The sequence below is a fragment of the Staurois parvus genome, unplaced genomic scaffold (genome assembly GCF_062004578.1).
Source record: "Staurois parvus isolate SC_StPar_1 unplaced genomic scaffold, SC_StPar_1.0 ptg003818l, whole genome shotgun sequence".
Taxonomy (NCBI): Eukaryota; Metazoa; Chordata; class Amphibia; order Anura; family Ranidae; genus Staurois; species Staurois parvus.
Genome location: NW_028321614.1, coordinates 14047 through 30620, shown reverse-complemented (window position 1 = coordinate 30620; position 16574 = coordinate 14047). Strand labels below are relative to the sequence as shown.

At 44.8% G+C, this 16574-nt stretch overlaps 1 protein-coding gene across 1 annotated transcript; it reads left to right on the top strand.

Moving 5' to 3' along the window:
- The first annotated feature begins 13730 nt into the window (after positions 1 to 13730).
- Positions 13731 to 15037, top strand: LOC149427365 (syntaxin-3-like). Its single transcript, XM_089668089.1, has one exon. It carries the CDS (start codon positions 13848 to 13850, stop codon positions 14736 to 14738), a length of 891 nt encoding a protein of 296 aa, XP_089524215.1. The 5' UTR covers positions 13731 to 13847; the 3' UTR covers positions 14739 to 15037.
- Positions 15038 to 16574: the final 1537 nt, after the last annotated feature.

Sequence of the window (16574 nt, the reverse complement as noted above, 5' to 3'; positions counted from 1 at the left end):
GCTCCAGCGTTGGAGGATGATGTTGATGATGAATGTTAGAGGATGATGATGACTGTTGGAGGAAGATGATGATGATGACTGTTAGAGGAAGATGATGATGAAAATGAATGTTGGTTGATGATGAATTTTGGAGGATGTTGATGAGAATGATGATGAATGTTGGATGGTGATGATGATGACTGTTGGATGGTGATGATGATGATGATGAATGTTGGAGGATGGTGATAATGTTTGATGATGATGATGATGGCTGTTGGATGGTGATTGATGATGAATGGTGGTGATGATGATGATAACTGATGAATGGTGATGATGATGATGACTTTTGGATGGTGATGATGATGATGATGATGACTGTTGGAGGAAGATGATGATGAATGTTGGATAATGATGATGATAACTGTTGGATGGTGATGATGATGATGACTGTTAGATGGTGATGATGATGACTGTTGGAGGAAGATGATGATGATTATGACTGTTGGATGGTGATGATGATGATGAATGTTGGAGGAAGATGATGAAGATGACTGTTGGATGGTGATGATGATGATGATGACTGTTGGAGGAAGATGATGATGAATGTTGGATAATGATGATGATAACTGTTGGATGGTGATGATGATGATGATGATGACAGATGGTGATGATGATGACTGTTGGAGGAAGATGATGATGATTATGACTGTTGGATGGTGATGATGATGATGACTGTTGGAGGAAGATGATGATGATGAATGTTGGATGATGATCACTGTTGGATAATGATGATGATGACTGTTGGATGGTGATTGATGATGATGAATGTTGGATGATGATGAATGGTGATGATGATGACTGATGAATGGTGATGATGATGATGACTGTTGGATGGTGATGATGATGACTGTTGGAGGAAGATGATGATGACTGTTGGATGGTGATGATGATGAATGTTGGATGATGATGACTGTTGGATAATGATGATGATAACTGTTGGAGGAAGATGATGATGACTGTTGGAAGAAGATGATGATGATGATGACTGTTGGAGGAAGATGATGATGATGATGATGACTGTTGGATGGTGATGATGAATGTTTGATGATGAATGTTGGAGGAAGATGATGATGGCTGTTGGATGATGATGATGATGAGTGTTGGAGGACGTTGATGAGCATGATGAATGTATGTTGGATGGTGATGATTGATGATGAATGTTGGAGGATGGTGATGATGTATGTTTGATGATGATGATGAATGTTGGAGGAAGATGATGATGATGATGACTGTTGGATGATGATGATGAATGTTGGAGGAAGATGATGAATGGTGATGATGATGAATGTTGGAGGAAGATGATGATGAATGGTGATGATGATGATGACTGTTGGATGGTGATGATGATGATGAATGTTGGAGGAAGATGATGATGATGACTGTTGGAGGAAGATGATGACTGTTGGATGATGATGATGATGATGACTGTTGGATGATGATGATGATGAGGATGAATGTTGGAGGAAGATGATGATGATGATGGCTGTTGGATGGTGATGATGATGAAAATTAATGTTGGATGATGATGATGAATGTTGGAGGATGTTGATGAGAATGATGATGAATGTTGGATGGTGATTGATGATGAATGTTGGAGGATGGTGATGATGAATGTTGGATGTTAATGATGATGATGACTGTTGGAGTGTGATAATGATGAATGTTGGATGATGAATGTTGGAGGAAGATGATGATGAATGTTGGAGGAAAATGATGAATGGTGATGATGATGATGACTGTTGGATGATGATGAATGTTGGAAGAAGATGATGGTGATGATGAATGTTGGAGGAAGATGATGATGAATGGTGATGATGATGATAACTGTTGGATGATGATGATGACTGTTGGAGGAAGATGATGATGATGATGACTGTTGGATGGTGATGATGATGAATGTTGGAGGATGGTGATGATGAATGTTGGATGTTAATGATGATGATGACTGTTGGATGGTGATAATGATGAATGTTGGAGGAAGATGATGAATGGTGATGATGAATGTTGGAGGAAAATGATGAATGGTGATGATGATGATGACTGTTGGATGATGAAGAATGTTGGAAGAAGATGATGATGAGTGGTGATGATGAATGTTGGAGGAAGATGATGATGAATGGTGATGATGATGATAACTGTTGGATGATGATGATGACTGTTGGATGGTGATTGATGAATGTTGGAGGATGGTGATGATGAATGTTTGATGATGATGAATGTTGGATGTTAATGATGATGATGACTGTTGGATGGTGATAATGATGAATGTTGGATGATGAATGTTGGAGGAAGATGATGATGAATGGTGATGATGAATGTTGGAGGAAAATGATGAATGGTGATGATGATGATGACTGTTGGATGGTGATAATGATGAATGGTGATGATGAATGTTGAAGGAAAATGATGATGAATGTTGGAGGATGTTGATGAGAATGATGAATGTTGGAGGATGGTAATGATGAATGTTTGATGATGATGAATGTTGGATGGTGATGATTGATGATGAATGTTGGAGGATGTTGATGAGAGTGATGATGAATGTTGGGGGATGGTGATGATGAATGTTGGAGGGTGGTGATGATGATGATGGAGGATGGCGATGATGAATGTTGGAGGAAGATGATGATGATGACTGTTGGATGGTGGTGATGATGACTGTTGGATGCTGATGATGATGATGAATGTTGGAGGAAGATGATGATGACTGTTGGATGGTGATGATGATGACTGTTGGATGGTGATGATGATGAATGTTGGAAGAAGATGATGATGATGATGACGACTGTTGGATGGTGATGATGATGATGATGACTGTGGGATGGTGATGATGATGAAATGTTGGATGGTGATAATGATGAATGTTGAAGAAATGATGATGAATGTTGGAGGATGTTGATGAGAATGATGAATGTTGGAGGATGGTGATGATGAATGTTTGATGATGAATGTTGGATGGTTGATGATGATGAATGTTGGAGGATGTTGATGAGAATGATGATGAATGTTGGAGGATGGTGACAATGAATGTTGGATGGTGATGATGAATGTTGGAGGAAGATGATGATGATGAAAGTTGGATGGTGATGATTAATGTTGGAAGAAGATGATGATGAATGTTGGAAGAAGATGATGATGAGTGGTGATGATGAATGTTGGAGGAAGATGATGATGAATGGTGATGATGATGATAACTGTTGGATGATGATGATGACTGTTGGATGGTGATTGATGAATGTTGGAGGAAGATGATGATGAATGGTGATGATGATGATGATAACTGTTGGATGATGATGATGACTGTTGGATGGTGATGATGAATGTTTGATGATGATGAATGTTGGATGTTAATGATGATGATGACTGTTGGATGGTGATAATGATGAATGTTGGATGATGAATGTTGGAGGAAGATGATGAATGGTGATGATGAATGTTGGAGGAAAATGATGAATGGTGATGATGATGATGACTGTTGGATGGTGATAATGATGAATGGTGATGATGAATGTTGAAGGAAAATGATGATGAATGTTGGAGGATGTTGATGAGAATGATGAATGTTGGAGGATGGTGATGATGAATGTTTGATGATGATGAATGTGGGATGGTGATGGTTGATGATGAATGTTGGAGGATGTTGATGAGAATGATGATGAATGTTGGGGGATGGTGATGATGATGTTGGAGGGTGGTGATGATGATGATGGAGGATGGCGATGATGAATGTTGGATGGTGATGGTTTATGATGATGAATGTTGGAGGATGTTGATGAGAATGATGATGAAGTTGGAGGATGGTGACGATGAATGTTGGAGGAAGATGATGATGATGACTGTTGGATGGTGATGATGATGAATGTTGGATGGTGATGATGGTTAATGTTGGATGGTGATGAAGATGGACTGTTGGAGGAAGATGATGATGACTGTTGGATGGTGATGGTGATGACTGTTTGGATGGTGATGATGAATGTTGGAGGAAGATGATGATGATGGCTGTTGGATGGTGATGATGATGAAAATGAATGTTGGTTGATGATGATGAATGTTGGAGGATGTTGATGAGAATGATGAGGAATGTTGGATGGTGATAATGATGAATGGTGAGATGAATGTTGAAGGAAAATGATGATGAATGGTGGAGGATGTTGATGAGAATGATGAATGTTGGAGGATGGTGATGATGAATGTTTGATGATGATGAATGTTGGATGGTGATGGTTGATGATGATGAATGTTGGAGGATGTTGATGAGAATGATGCTGAATGTTGGGGTGTGATGAGATGTTGAGGGTGGTGATGATGATGATGGAGGATGGCGATGATGAATGTTTGATGATGATGAATGTTGGAGGAAGATGATGATGATGACTGTTGGATGGTGGTGATGATGACTGTTGGATGGTGATGATGATGAATGTTGGAGGAAGATGATGATGATGAATGTTGGAGGAGATGATGAGACTGTTGGATGGTGATGATAATGACTATTGGATGGTGATGATGATGAATGTTGGAAGAAGATGATGACGACTGTTGGATGGTGATGATGATGATGACTGTGGGATGGTGATGATGATGAATGTTGATGGTGATAATGATGAATGTTGAAGGAAAATGATGATGAATGTTGGAGGATGTTGATGAGAATGATGAATGTTGGAGGATGGTGATGATGAATGTTTGATGATGAATGTTGGATGGTGATTGTTTATGATGATGAATGTTGGAGGATGTTGATGAGAATGATGATGAATGTTGGAGGATGGTGACGATGAATGTTGGAGGGTGGTTATGATGATGATGAATGTTGGAGGATGGTGATGATGAATGTTGGAGGAAGATGATGATGATGACTGTTGGATGGTGATGATGATGATGACTGTTGGATGGTGATGATGATGAATGTTGGATGATGATGATGACTGTTGGATGGTGATGATGATGACTGTTGGATGGTGATGATGAATGTTGGAGGAAGATGATGATGATGGCTGTTGGATGGTGATGATGATGAAATGAATGTTGGTTGATGATGATGAATGTTGGAGGATGTTGATGAGAATGATGATGAATGTTGGATGGTGATGATTGATGATGAATGTTGGAGGATAGTGATGAATGTTTGAGATGATGAATGTTGGAGGAAGATGATGATGATGGCTGTTGGATTGTGATTGATGATGACTGGTGGATGTTAATGATGATGATGATGAATGGTGGAGGAAGATGATGATGAATGGTGATGATGATGACTGTTGGATGGTGATGATGATGATGATGGATGTTGGAGAAGATGATGAATGGTGATGATGATGATGATGACTGTTGAATGGTGATGCTCATGAATGTTTGATGATGATGAATGGTGATGATGACTGTTGGATGGTGATGATGATAACTGTTGGATGGTGATGATGATGACTGTTGGATGGTGATGATGATGAATGTTAGAGGAAGATGATGAATGGTGATGATGACTGTTGGATGGTGATGATGATGAATGTTGGAGGAAGATGATGATGAATGGTGATGATGATGACTGTTGGATGGTGATGATGATAAATGGTGATGATGATAAATGTTGGATGGTGATGATGATGACTGTTGGATGGTGATGATGATGAATGTTGGAGGAAGATGATGATGAATGGTGATGATGATGATAACTGTTGGATGGTGATGATGATGATGACTGTTGGAGGAAGATGATGATGATGACTGTTGGATGGTGATGATGATGATGAATTTTGGAGGAAGATGATTATGATGACTGTTGGATGGTGATGATGATGAATGTTGGATGGTGATGATGATGAATGTTGGAGGAAGATGATGAATGGTGATGATGATGACTGTTGGATGGTGATGATGATGAATGTTGGAGGAAGATGATGAATGGTGATGATTATGATGACTGTTGGATGGTGATGATGATGATGACTGTTGGATGGTGATGATGATGAATGTGGAGGAAGATGATTATGATGACTGTTGGATGGTGATGATGATGATGACTGTTGGAGGAAGATGATGATGATGACTGTTGGATGGTGATGATGATGACTGTTGGATGGTGATGATGATGATGATGAATGTTGGAGGAAGATGATTATGATGACTGTTGGATGGTGATGATGATGATGAATGTTGGAGGAAGATGATGATGATGACTGTTGGATGGTGATGATGATGACTGTTGGATGGTGATGATGATGATGATGAATGTTGGAGGAAGATGATTATGATGACTGTTGGATGGTGATGATGATGATGAATGTTGGAGGAAGATGATGATGATGACTGTTGGATGGTGATGATGATGACTGTTGGAGGAAGATGATTATGATGACTGTTGGATGGTGATGATGATGAATGTTGGAGGAAGATGATGATGATGATGACTGTTGGATGGTGATGATGATGAATGTTGGAGGAAGGTGATGATGATGAATGTTGGATGGTGATGATGATGAATGTTGGAGGAAGATGATTATGATGACTGTTGGATGGTGATGATGATGAATGTTGGATGGTGATGATGATGAATGTTGGAGGAAGATGATTATGATGACTGTTGGATGATGATTATGATGACTGTTGGAGGATGGTGATGATGAATGTTTGATGATGAATATTGGACGAAGATGATTATGATGATGATGATGACTGTTGGATGGTGGTGATGATGATGATGAATGTTGGAGGAAGATGATGATGATGACGACTGTTGGATGGTGATGATGACTGTTGGATGATGATGATGATGATGACTGTTGGAGGGTGATGATGAATGTTGGAGGATGTTGATGAGAATGATGATGACTGTTGGAGGGTGATGATGAATGTTGGAGGATGTTGATGAGAATGATGATGAATGTTGGAGGATGGTGATGATGAATGTTGGAGGAGATGATGACTGTTGGAGGGTGATGATTGATGATGATGACTGTTGGAGGGTGATGATTGATGATGATGACTGTTGGATGGTGATGATTGATGATGATGAATGTTTGATGATGATGACTGTTGGATGGTGATGATGAATGTTGGAGAATGGTGATGATGATGATGACTGTTGGATGGTGATGATGATGAATGTTGGAGGAAGATGATGAATGGCGATGATGATGATGACTGTTGGATGGTGATGATGATGAATGTTGAAGGAAGATGATTATGATGACTGTTGGATGGTGATGATGATGACTGTTGGAGGAAGATGATGACTGTTGGATGGTGATGATGATGATGAATGTTGGAGGAAGATGATGATGATGACTGTTGGATGGTGATGATGATGAATGTTGGATGGTGATGATGATGAATGTTGGAGGAAGATGATGAATGGTGATGATGATGACTGTTGGATGGTGATGATGATGAATGTTGGAGGAAGATGATGAATGGTGATGATTACGATGACTGTTGGATGGTGATGATGATAAATGGTGATGATGATGGACTGTTGGATGGTGATGATGATGAATGGTGATGATGATGACTGTTGGATGGTGATGATGATGATGATGATGACTGTTGGAGGAAGATGATGATGATGATGTTGGATGGTGATGATGATGAATGGTTGGAGGAAGATGATGAAGATGACTGTTGGATGGTGATGATGATGATGAATGTTGGATGGTGATGATGATGAATGTTGGAGGAAGATGATTATGATGATGTTGGATGGTGATGATAAATGTTTGATGATGAAATATTGGACGAAGATGATTATGATGATGATGTTGGATGGTGGTGATGATGATGATGAATGTTGGAGGAAGCTGATGATGATGACGACTGTTGGATGGTGATGATGACTGTTAGATGATGATGATGATAATGTTGGAGGGTGATGATGAAGTTGGAGGATGTTGATGAGGAAGATGATGAATGTTGGAGGATGGTGATGATGAATGTTGGAGGAGGGTGATGATGATGACTGTTGGATGGTGATGATGATGAATGTTGGAGGAAGATGATGATGAATGGTGATGATGATGACTGTTGGATGGTGATGATGATGACTGTTGGATGGTGATGATGATTGAATGTTGGAGGAAGATCATTATGATGACTGTTGGATGGTGATGATGATGAATGTTGGAGGAAGATGATGAATGGTGATGATGATGGACTGTTGGATGGTGATGATGATGAATGTTGGAGGAAGATGTGAATGGTGATGATTATGATGACTGTTGGATGGTGATGATGATAAATGGTGATGATGATGACTGTTGGATGGTGGTGATGATGACTGTTGGATGGTGATGATGATGAATGTTGGAGGAAGATGATGATGAATGGTGATGATGATGATGTTGGATGGTGATGATGATGATGAATGTTGGAGGAAGATGATGATGAATGGTGATGATGATGACTGTTGGATGGTGATGATGATGATGACTGTTGGAGGAAGATGATGATGACTGTTGGATGGTGATGATGATGATGATGAATGTTGGAGGAAGATGATGAGATGACTGTTGGATGGTGATGATGATGATGACTGTTGGATGGTGATGATGATGAATGTTGGAGGAAGATGATTATGATGACTGTTGGATGGTGATGATGAATGTTTGATGATGAATATTGGACGAAGATGATTATGATGATGATGATGTTGGATGGTGGTGATGATGATGATGATGATGATGATGAATGTTGGAGGAAGATGATGATGATGATGATGATGGTGGATGGTGATGATGACTGTTAGATGATGATGATGATGATGACTGTTGGAGGGTGATGATGAATGTTGGAGGATGTTGATGAGAATGATGAGACTGTTGGAGGGTGATGATGAATGTTGGAGGATGTTGATGAGAATGATGATGAATGTTGGAGGATGGGATGATGAATGTTGGGGAAGATGATGACTGTGGATGGTGATGATTGATGATGATGACTGTTGGATGGTGATGATTGATGATGATGACTGTTGGATGGTGATGATGATAATGGTGATGATGATAAATGTTGGATGGTGATGATGATGATGATTGTTGGAGGAAGATGATGATGATGACTGTTGGATGGTGATGATGATGACTGTTGGATGATGATGATGATGAATGTTGGAGGAAGATGATGAAGATGACTGTTGGATGGTGATGATGATGATGATGACTGTTGGATGGTGATGACGATGAATGTTTGAGGAAGATGATTATGATGACTGTTGGATGGTGATGATGAATGTTTGATGATGAATATTGACGAAGATGTTTATGATGATGAGACTGTTGGAGGGTGATGATGAATGTTGGAGGATGTTGATGAGAATGATGATGACTGTTGGAGGGTGATGATGAATGTTGGAGGATGTTGATGAGAATGATGATGAATGTTGGAGGATGGTGATGATGAATGTTGGAGGAAGATGATGACTGTTGGATGGTGATGATTGATGATGATGACTGTTGGATGGTGATGATTGATGATGATGACTGTTGGATGGTGATGATGATGATAAATGGTGATGATGATAACTGTGGATGGTGATGATGATGATGATTGTTGGAGGAAGATGATGATGATGACTGTTGGATGGTGATGATGATGACTGTTGGATGATGATGATGATGAATGTTGGAGGAAGATGATGAAGATGACTGTTGGATGGTGATGATGATGATGATGACTGTTGGATGGATGATGACGATGAATGTTTGAGGAAGATGATTATGATGACTGTTGGATGGTGATGATGAATGTTGATGATGAATATTGGACGAAGATGTTTATGATGATGATGATGACTGTTGGATGGTGATGATGATGATGAATGTGGAGGAAGATGATGATGATGACGACTGTTGGATGGTGATGATGACTGTTGGATGATGATGATGATGATGACTGTTGGATGATGATGATGATGATGAATGTTGGAGGATGTTGATGAGAATGATGATGACTGTTGGTGGGTGATGATGAATGTTGGAGGATGTTGATGAGAATGATGATGAATGTTGGAGGGATGGTGATGATGAATGTTGGAGGAAGATGATGATGATGACTGTTGGATGGTGATGATGGATGGTGATGACTGATCACCTCAAGTCGACTTTTCCGTCTCTTAGTCATCTCCTCGCTGTGTTCAGTTTTTGAGGAAAATCGTATTTTTTGTTCCTGGAGATCCCGCCAGTAATGACACTTCCTGTTCTGCCAACACTGAGCCTCTTCCCTCCAATGACATACTTACCAACATTTCAGTCCCAATCCCTGGGACCCCGGTAACCCCGCCCCCAATCCCTGGGACCCCGGTAACCCCGCCCCAATCTGCCTCAGTTCTGCCCACTTACTGGAGTGGCCCATCCACTCTCCACCTCCAATAATGCTGGGCCCGCCCACTTCCCCATAATGAGTGCTGTGCATGTGCAGAACCTCGGAGGTGATGCTGTGATCCCAGGACAGGGCCCGGGACACAGTCTGTCCAATCAGCAGCCCCATTGTCAGCCCGCCGTGTGCCCTCCATCAGTCTATACCCATTGGGGAAGGCAGGCTGACAACACTGCTGCCTATGCAGAGGAGGTGCCATTACTGGCAGGATCACCAAAAAACAAAGTACTTGGCCCTTTGTACACAATGAGAGGCCATGAAGGGTGGATTTGGGGTTCCTCTGGGGGGGGTCATTGTCCTATTCCTGGAAGCAGTTCCAGGGCCCGGCATGACTCTGCAGCCTCACAGGGACCCCAACCCCAGAACCGGCAGAAGATCAAGGCATCATCTCCTTCTATTGCCCCATCTGTGGCCGCTCTGGACGATGTCTGACATTCAAATTTAAAGGGGCACTCCGGGCATGCAGCCGAACACACAACTGGAATACATGTATGGGGACTGATGGCTGTCTTGATGCCATATTGAGTGGGAGGAGCCTATTGGCTGCAGACGGGGGGGGGGGGGATTGTAGGTAAGCAAGCTGCTCAAAGTGGAAACACTTTTCTAGTTTTGAATGGAGTGGGGGAGGGTTGGACCCTCTTCCTGGTTTTAGTGCTGTGACCATAGAAAAGCCTCCCCCTCTCGGGGTCGCAGGAGGTCCCCAGCAAGGACAGAGGTGGCAGCCAATCCTTCCTGGTTCCATCCAGAACTGAAAACAAAAGGGAACATTCCCCGGGGAGTTCAGAAATATTTGTGGAGTTTCCTCACAATGTACAATGCACCCTCCATGCAGCTCCCGGCCATCTCACTAAACATGAGGCAGGTACATCCTGCTAATCCGGTTATTGTTGGTGGAGTGGCCCCGGGGCGCACAGAGCAATCATCTTCCTGACTCGTGTCACCTCCTGGAGGCGACTTCCATTCACAGATCCACAATTATCACCAAATCCAGTCCAGGGTGGAATCCGTCAGTGACGTCCAGACAACCCTGCAACTCCGCTGAAAGGAGAGACTCGCCCTATATAGGTCCTGTGGAATCCAGATTCAGGAGGGCTTTCATTGGGTCTCGGCAGTATCAAAGCCTTCTGTCTTGTTCCCTGTAACCTATGGAAGCACTCAACCTTCGTTCCTCCAGCAGCACCAAGAGTAATAGGGGGAGATTTACAAAAACTGGAGCCCTCCGAATCCGGTGCAGCTGTGCCCGGCAGCCAATCAGCTTCTAGCTTCCGCTTGTTCAATGAAGCTTTGGCAATAAAATCTGGAAGCTGATTGGTTCCTGCGCAGAGCTACACCAGATTTTGCACCCTCCAGTTTTAGTAAATAACCCCCCATTGCATCAATTCCAGAACTCCGTGGCCAATAATTCTAGAAATCGTTTCGGAACATCGTCCCGTCAAATGAATCAGCTGCTCACAATCTAAGTGTAGCGCCCCTCTTGTTAGCCAGGGGGAGCTAGCTAGTTTTTTAGAGGCTGGGTAGCAGCCTGGGTATTTCAGGACAGGACTGAGGGCTCTGCAGATCAGTTCCCTCATACCTCCCCCTGCTCTAGAGACTTGAGAAGTTTCTAGAAGGCAGTGGGTGGGGGTGAGGAGGGGCTGATCTGCACACTGAAGTGAGAAGCTGGGGTGCAGGAGCCTGGGAAGGGGGCCCAGTGGGAAGGGGCCTACCCCCAGGTTGGACTTGAGAAGGAGGATCACTGGACCTCATCAGTCCCCAAAGAGAGGACTGAGAAGTTTCTAGAAGGTGGTGGGGGTGAGGAGGGGTTGATCTGCACACTGAAGGGACTCTGGCCAGTACCCAGACAGGAGGCTTGGCAAGGGGCCAGGGCAGCCCTTAAGTGTGATTGAGCCTGCTTAGCAGCAGGAGAGTTCTGGTGGAAGACGAAGTGAGAAGCTGGGATGCAGGAGCCTGGGAAGAGGCCCAGTGGTAAGGGGCCTACCCCCAGGTTGGACTTGGGAAGGAGGATCACTGGACCTCATCAGTCCCCAAAGAGAGGACTGAGAAGTTTCTAGAAGGCGGTGGGTGGTGGTGAGGAGGGGCTGATCTGCACACTTAAGGGAATCTGGCCAGTACCCAGGCAGGAGGCTTGGCAAGGGGTCAGGGCAACCCTTAAGTGTGATGAAGCCTGCTTAGCAGCAAGAGAGTTCGAATGGAAGATGAAGTGTGAAGCTGGGATGCAGGAGCCTGGGAGGGGGCCCAGTGGAAAGGGACCTACCCCCAGGTTGGACTTGGGAAGGAGGATCGCTGGATCTCATCTCCCCCTCGTCCCTAGAGAGAGGACCGCCTGTAGCATCAGGGAAGGAGCCATGCCAGCAGAAGGCCTGAAGGCAGCCACCAACCCAACAAGCCTGCAGGGAAGGAACAGTGAGTAATCCTACACCTCTTGGGCCAGATAAGGAGAGAGGACATTCTGGGGGGAAACCTGACTAGCCCCCATCTGGGACTGTTCACTTACAGCAACAGATTCTGGGACCCCTTGCTCAGGGATTCCCTCAATACAGCTGGATGAAGAAGAGGATTCATCTGGGGTCTGGGGTGGTACACCAGAAGAGGCTGGAGAGCTCACCAAGAAGAGATCTACTATAGAGACTTGTTATTCAGGGGTTGTCAGTTCCTTGGGCATCCCATACACCCCTCAGCCCCATCCGAGTTCAATGCCCCTAAAAGTAAACCAAGCTCAAGGACTGTTTGCGGTCTCCAGAATGCAAAAAAATGCATGTTGCCTGGCTGTACGGGACTATAGGGGGACCCAAAACTCAGCAACTCCTAAGGGTGGTAGTGCTACATAAGGAACCCCCAAAATGTATTGTACGATCCCATTTAGTTCCTCATTCAGCATATCTGATACTTCCAGAGCCGGTAGGACAGGTGACAGTGCCGTATGCATACCTGATCATTGCCATGTGAAGGGCTTTTCCATGGTTTCACTTTTGTCCCCGCGGTTCATGACGGCAGTATTATTGTCATTGATAAGCGGAGATGTTTGTTTCATTAGCTGTTGTATTGAAGGATCAGGATTGAAGGATCAGCTGTGGTTTGTTGGGTGTAATCTGATATTTTCCTGACCTACAGGTAGGACCGCACAAAGGTTAATCCCTGTGACTTCATCCTAATCACGGCTGATAAAATCTTGTCCAGCATTTCCCTCTGGCCGGGCGCTCCACCCTCTTTTGGCATGCGAGGAGGCTCAGCCTGAATCCCTCTCCATGTGACTAGCAGAGTAAACCATCTTCCAGCCAAATGACTCAGTCAATATTTGCCAGACCTGGGAGGAAAGCGTTTCAACAGCTCAGCTTGACGCAATGAACTGGCTGCCTTCGAGACGGTGACTTCAGCGAGCTGGCCTAACATTCCCCTTCCATGTCCTGACCCGTCATAGATGTTCAGGACAGCCGGCTGGAAGGATGAAGGACCGCCTGGAAGAGCTCAGGAACAGAATCAGCCAGGATGACTCTCTGGACTTTGATGACGCGCTGGCGTTCGATAACCCGGCCTTCCAGGATGGCGAGGCCAACCAGATGGACATGTTCTTTAAGGAGGTGGCTGCCCTCTCCGTGGCATTGAAATGTTTGAGGAGCAAAGCGGAGGACATCGAGAAGAAGCAAGAAGAGGTCCTCTGCAGCACCACAGAGCTCAAAATTTCCGAAGGCAAAACTGAACTAAGAAAAATTAAGGGCCTGTTGACGTCTGACGCCAAAATAATTCAACTGCAGCTGAACCGGATCAAAACCTCGCTGGCTCTGGACAGCCAAAGCTGGACAGCAGAGCACCGGATCCGCCAGAGTCAGTACAACGTATTGACAAACAAATTCCAGGACATCTTGACCCAACATTACATCAACGAGACGAAATACGTGGGGAAGCTGAAGGAGCAGATCATGAGGCAGGCCGAACTGGCCGGCCTCAACCTCCAGGAAGACGAAATCAACCAGCTTATCGGCAGCACAGCATCTCCGCAGATTGTTGGACACGACCTGGAGATCCTGAAGGCCAAACAACACCTGGCCATGGCGCAGGAGAGACACAAACAGCTCCTGGACCTGGAGGTCCAGATCACCGAACTGCACTCCCTCTTCATCCAACTGGACCTCCTGGTGTACGAGCAGCAAGATGTCATCAACAGCATCGAGTACAACGTCATCAACACCATGGACTACATCTCCCAGTCCAAGGAGCAGGTGAAGAAGGCGCTGAAGTACCAGAGACAGTCCCGCATAGCGGCCGCTATTTCCGCCATCCTTGGACTATGTGCTTGCTGCACCTGCCTGTCCTGTATATCCGGAGCCGTCCGGTAAAGACTCCGACAGGAGCCGCCAACACTTGTGGAATGTTTACTTTTCAGGAGAACATTATGGATAAAAGATGAAAAACACTCGATGGGAAGTGGAGTCCTGTCTGCTTTGTCCTAATGTGTAAGACAGACTTTGTGAAATTTTTACCCCAGAGGAACCCTGGAAATGACTCCTAGGTCTCAGGGAATCCCTGCTAACATTACTTAATGGGGGGTCAATGAGATGAATGCCCCCCTTACATTGGTGGTCAGTGGGAAGAATGTCCCTTACATTGGTGGTCAGTGGGAAGAATGTCCCTTACATTGGGGGTCAGTGGGAAGAATGTCCCTTACATTGGTGATCAGTGGGAAGAATGTCCCTTACATTGGGGGTCAGTGGGAAGAATGTCCCTTACATTGGGGGTCAGTGGGAAGAATGTCCCTTACATTGGTGATCAGTGGGAAGAATGTCCCTTACGCACTGCACATCGTTGTGGTGTGTACAGGACACATAGAGAACCATTCATTCCTACGTGTCCCGGCGGTGACCTGCGTTTACCCACTTCAGAAAATCGCAGGTCATCGCTCGTAATGTGAACGAGCCTTTCATTGTTGAATGCTTCGAGGAGGTTCCCTCCCTTCCCCGACGTGCGGGCCGGGCTGACGCACACAGAGCTTTTCTACAATACAAAGACATAACCTGTAATTAGGATAACGATCTGTGACATCACACTGCGCGCCTGCTGGGCCAGGATACCAAATTCCCTGCTCTTATCTAAAGCCAAGATGTGGGGGTTGGGTTTTGTGTTGCTGTCTTCGCCCGTTACAATGGGAGACACGGATTCCAGTGACAAATGTCCGAGAGAGGAATTCCCTCACTTTGGGGAGATTTCCTCAAACTTCCTGCTGTGTGTCTGGAAATCTTCCCAATAGGATACAGACAGCAAAACATAAAAACCTGACAGAGCAGCAAACCCTCCACTGCGTTCCCCAAATCTGAAGTATCGACTTATATACCAAAGGGAGTTTAATATCATTCAGGACTGACAGACGAAACCCGTAACTCAACGTCAACCGGACGTGTCCTCAACCTCCATCAGATGTTTATATGCCCGACTCTTCCCGCGACTCTTCTCTCTCTCTCCATATTCCGCTCTCTCTTCTCTGACTCTCCCCCCTCTCTCCATATCTCGCTCTCCCCCCTCTCTGACTCTTCTCCCCCCCCTCCCCTCTCTCTGACTTTCCCCCTCTCTGACTCTTCTCCCCCCCCCCTCCCCTCTCTCTGACTCTCCCCTCTCTCTGACTCTCCCCTCTCTTCCCTCTCTCCCCTCTCTCCCCTCTCTCTGGCTTTCCACTATCTCTGACTCTCTTCTCTCTCCCCTCTCTCTGGCTCTTCCCCCCCCCTCTCTGACTCTTCCCCCTCTCTCCTCTCCCCTCTCTTTGACTCTCTTCTCTCTCCCTCTCTCTGGCTCTCTTCTCTCTCCCCTCTCTGTGACTCTCCCCCCTCTCTGACTCTCTTCTCTCTCCCCACTCTCTGACTCTCTTCTCTCTCTGACTCTCTTCTCTCTCCCCTCTCTGTGACTCCCCCTCTCTGTGACTCCCCTCTCTCTGATTCTCTTCTCTCTCCTCTCTCTCTGACTCTCCCCCCCCTCTCTGACTCTCTTCTCTCTCTCCTCTCTTGACTCTCCCCTCTCTCTGACTCTCCTCTCTTGTCTTTCCCTTTTCTCTGACTCTCCCCCCTCTCTCCTCTCTTCTCTCTCCCCCCTCTCTCCTCTCTTCTCTCTCCCCCCTCTCTGACTCCCCCCCCCGACTCTCCCCTCTCTCTTCTCTCTCCCCCCTCTCTTCTCTCTCCCCCCTCTCT

Bases quoted from the DNA above. Each gene is read 5' to 3' on its own strand.
- LOC149427365 (XM_089668089.1), top strand. From the start codon at position 13,848: ATGAAGGACCGCCTGGAAGAGCTCAGGAACAGAATCAGCCAGGATGAC.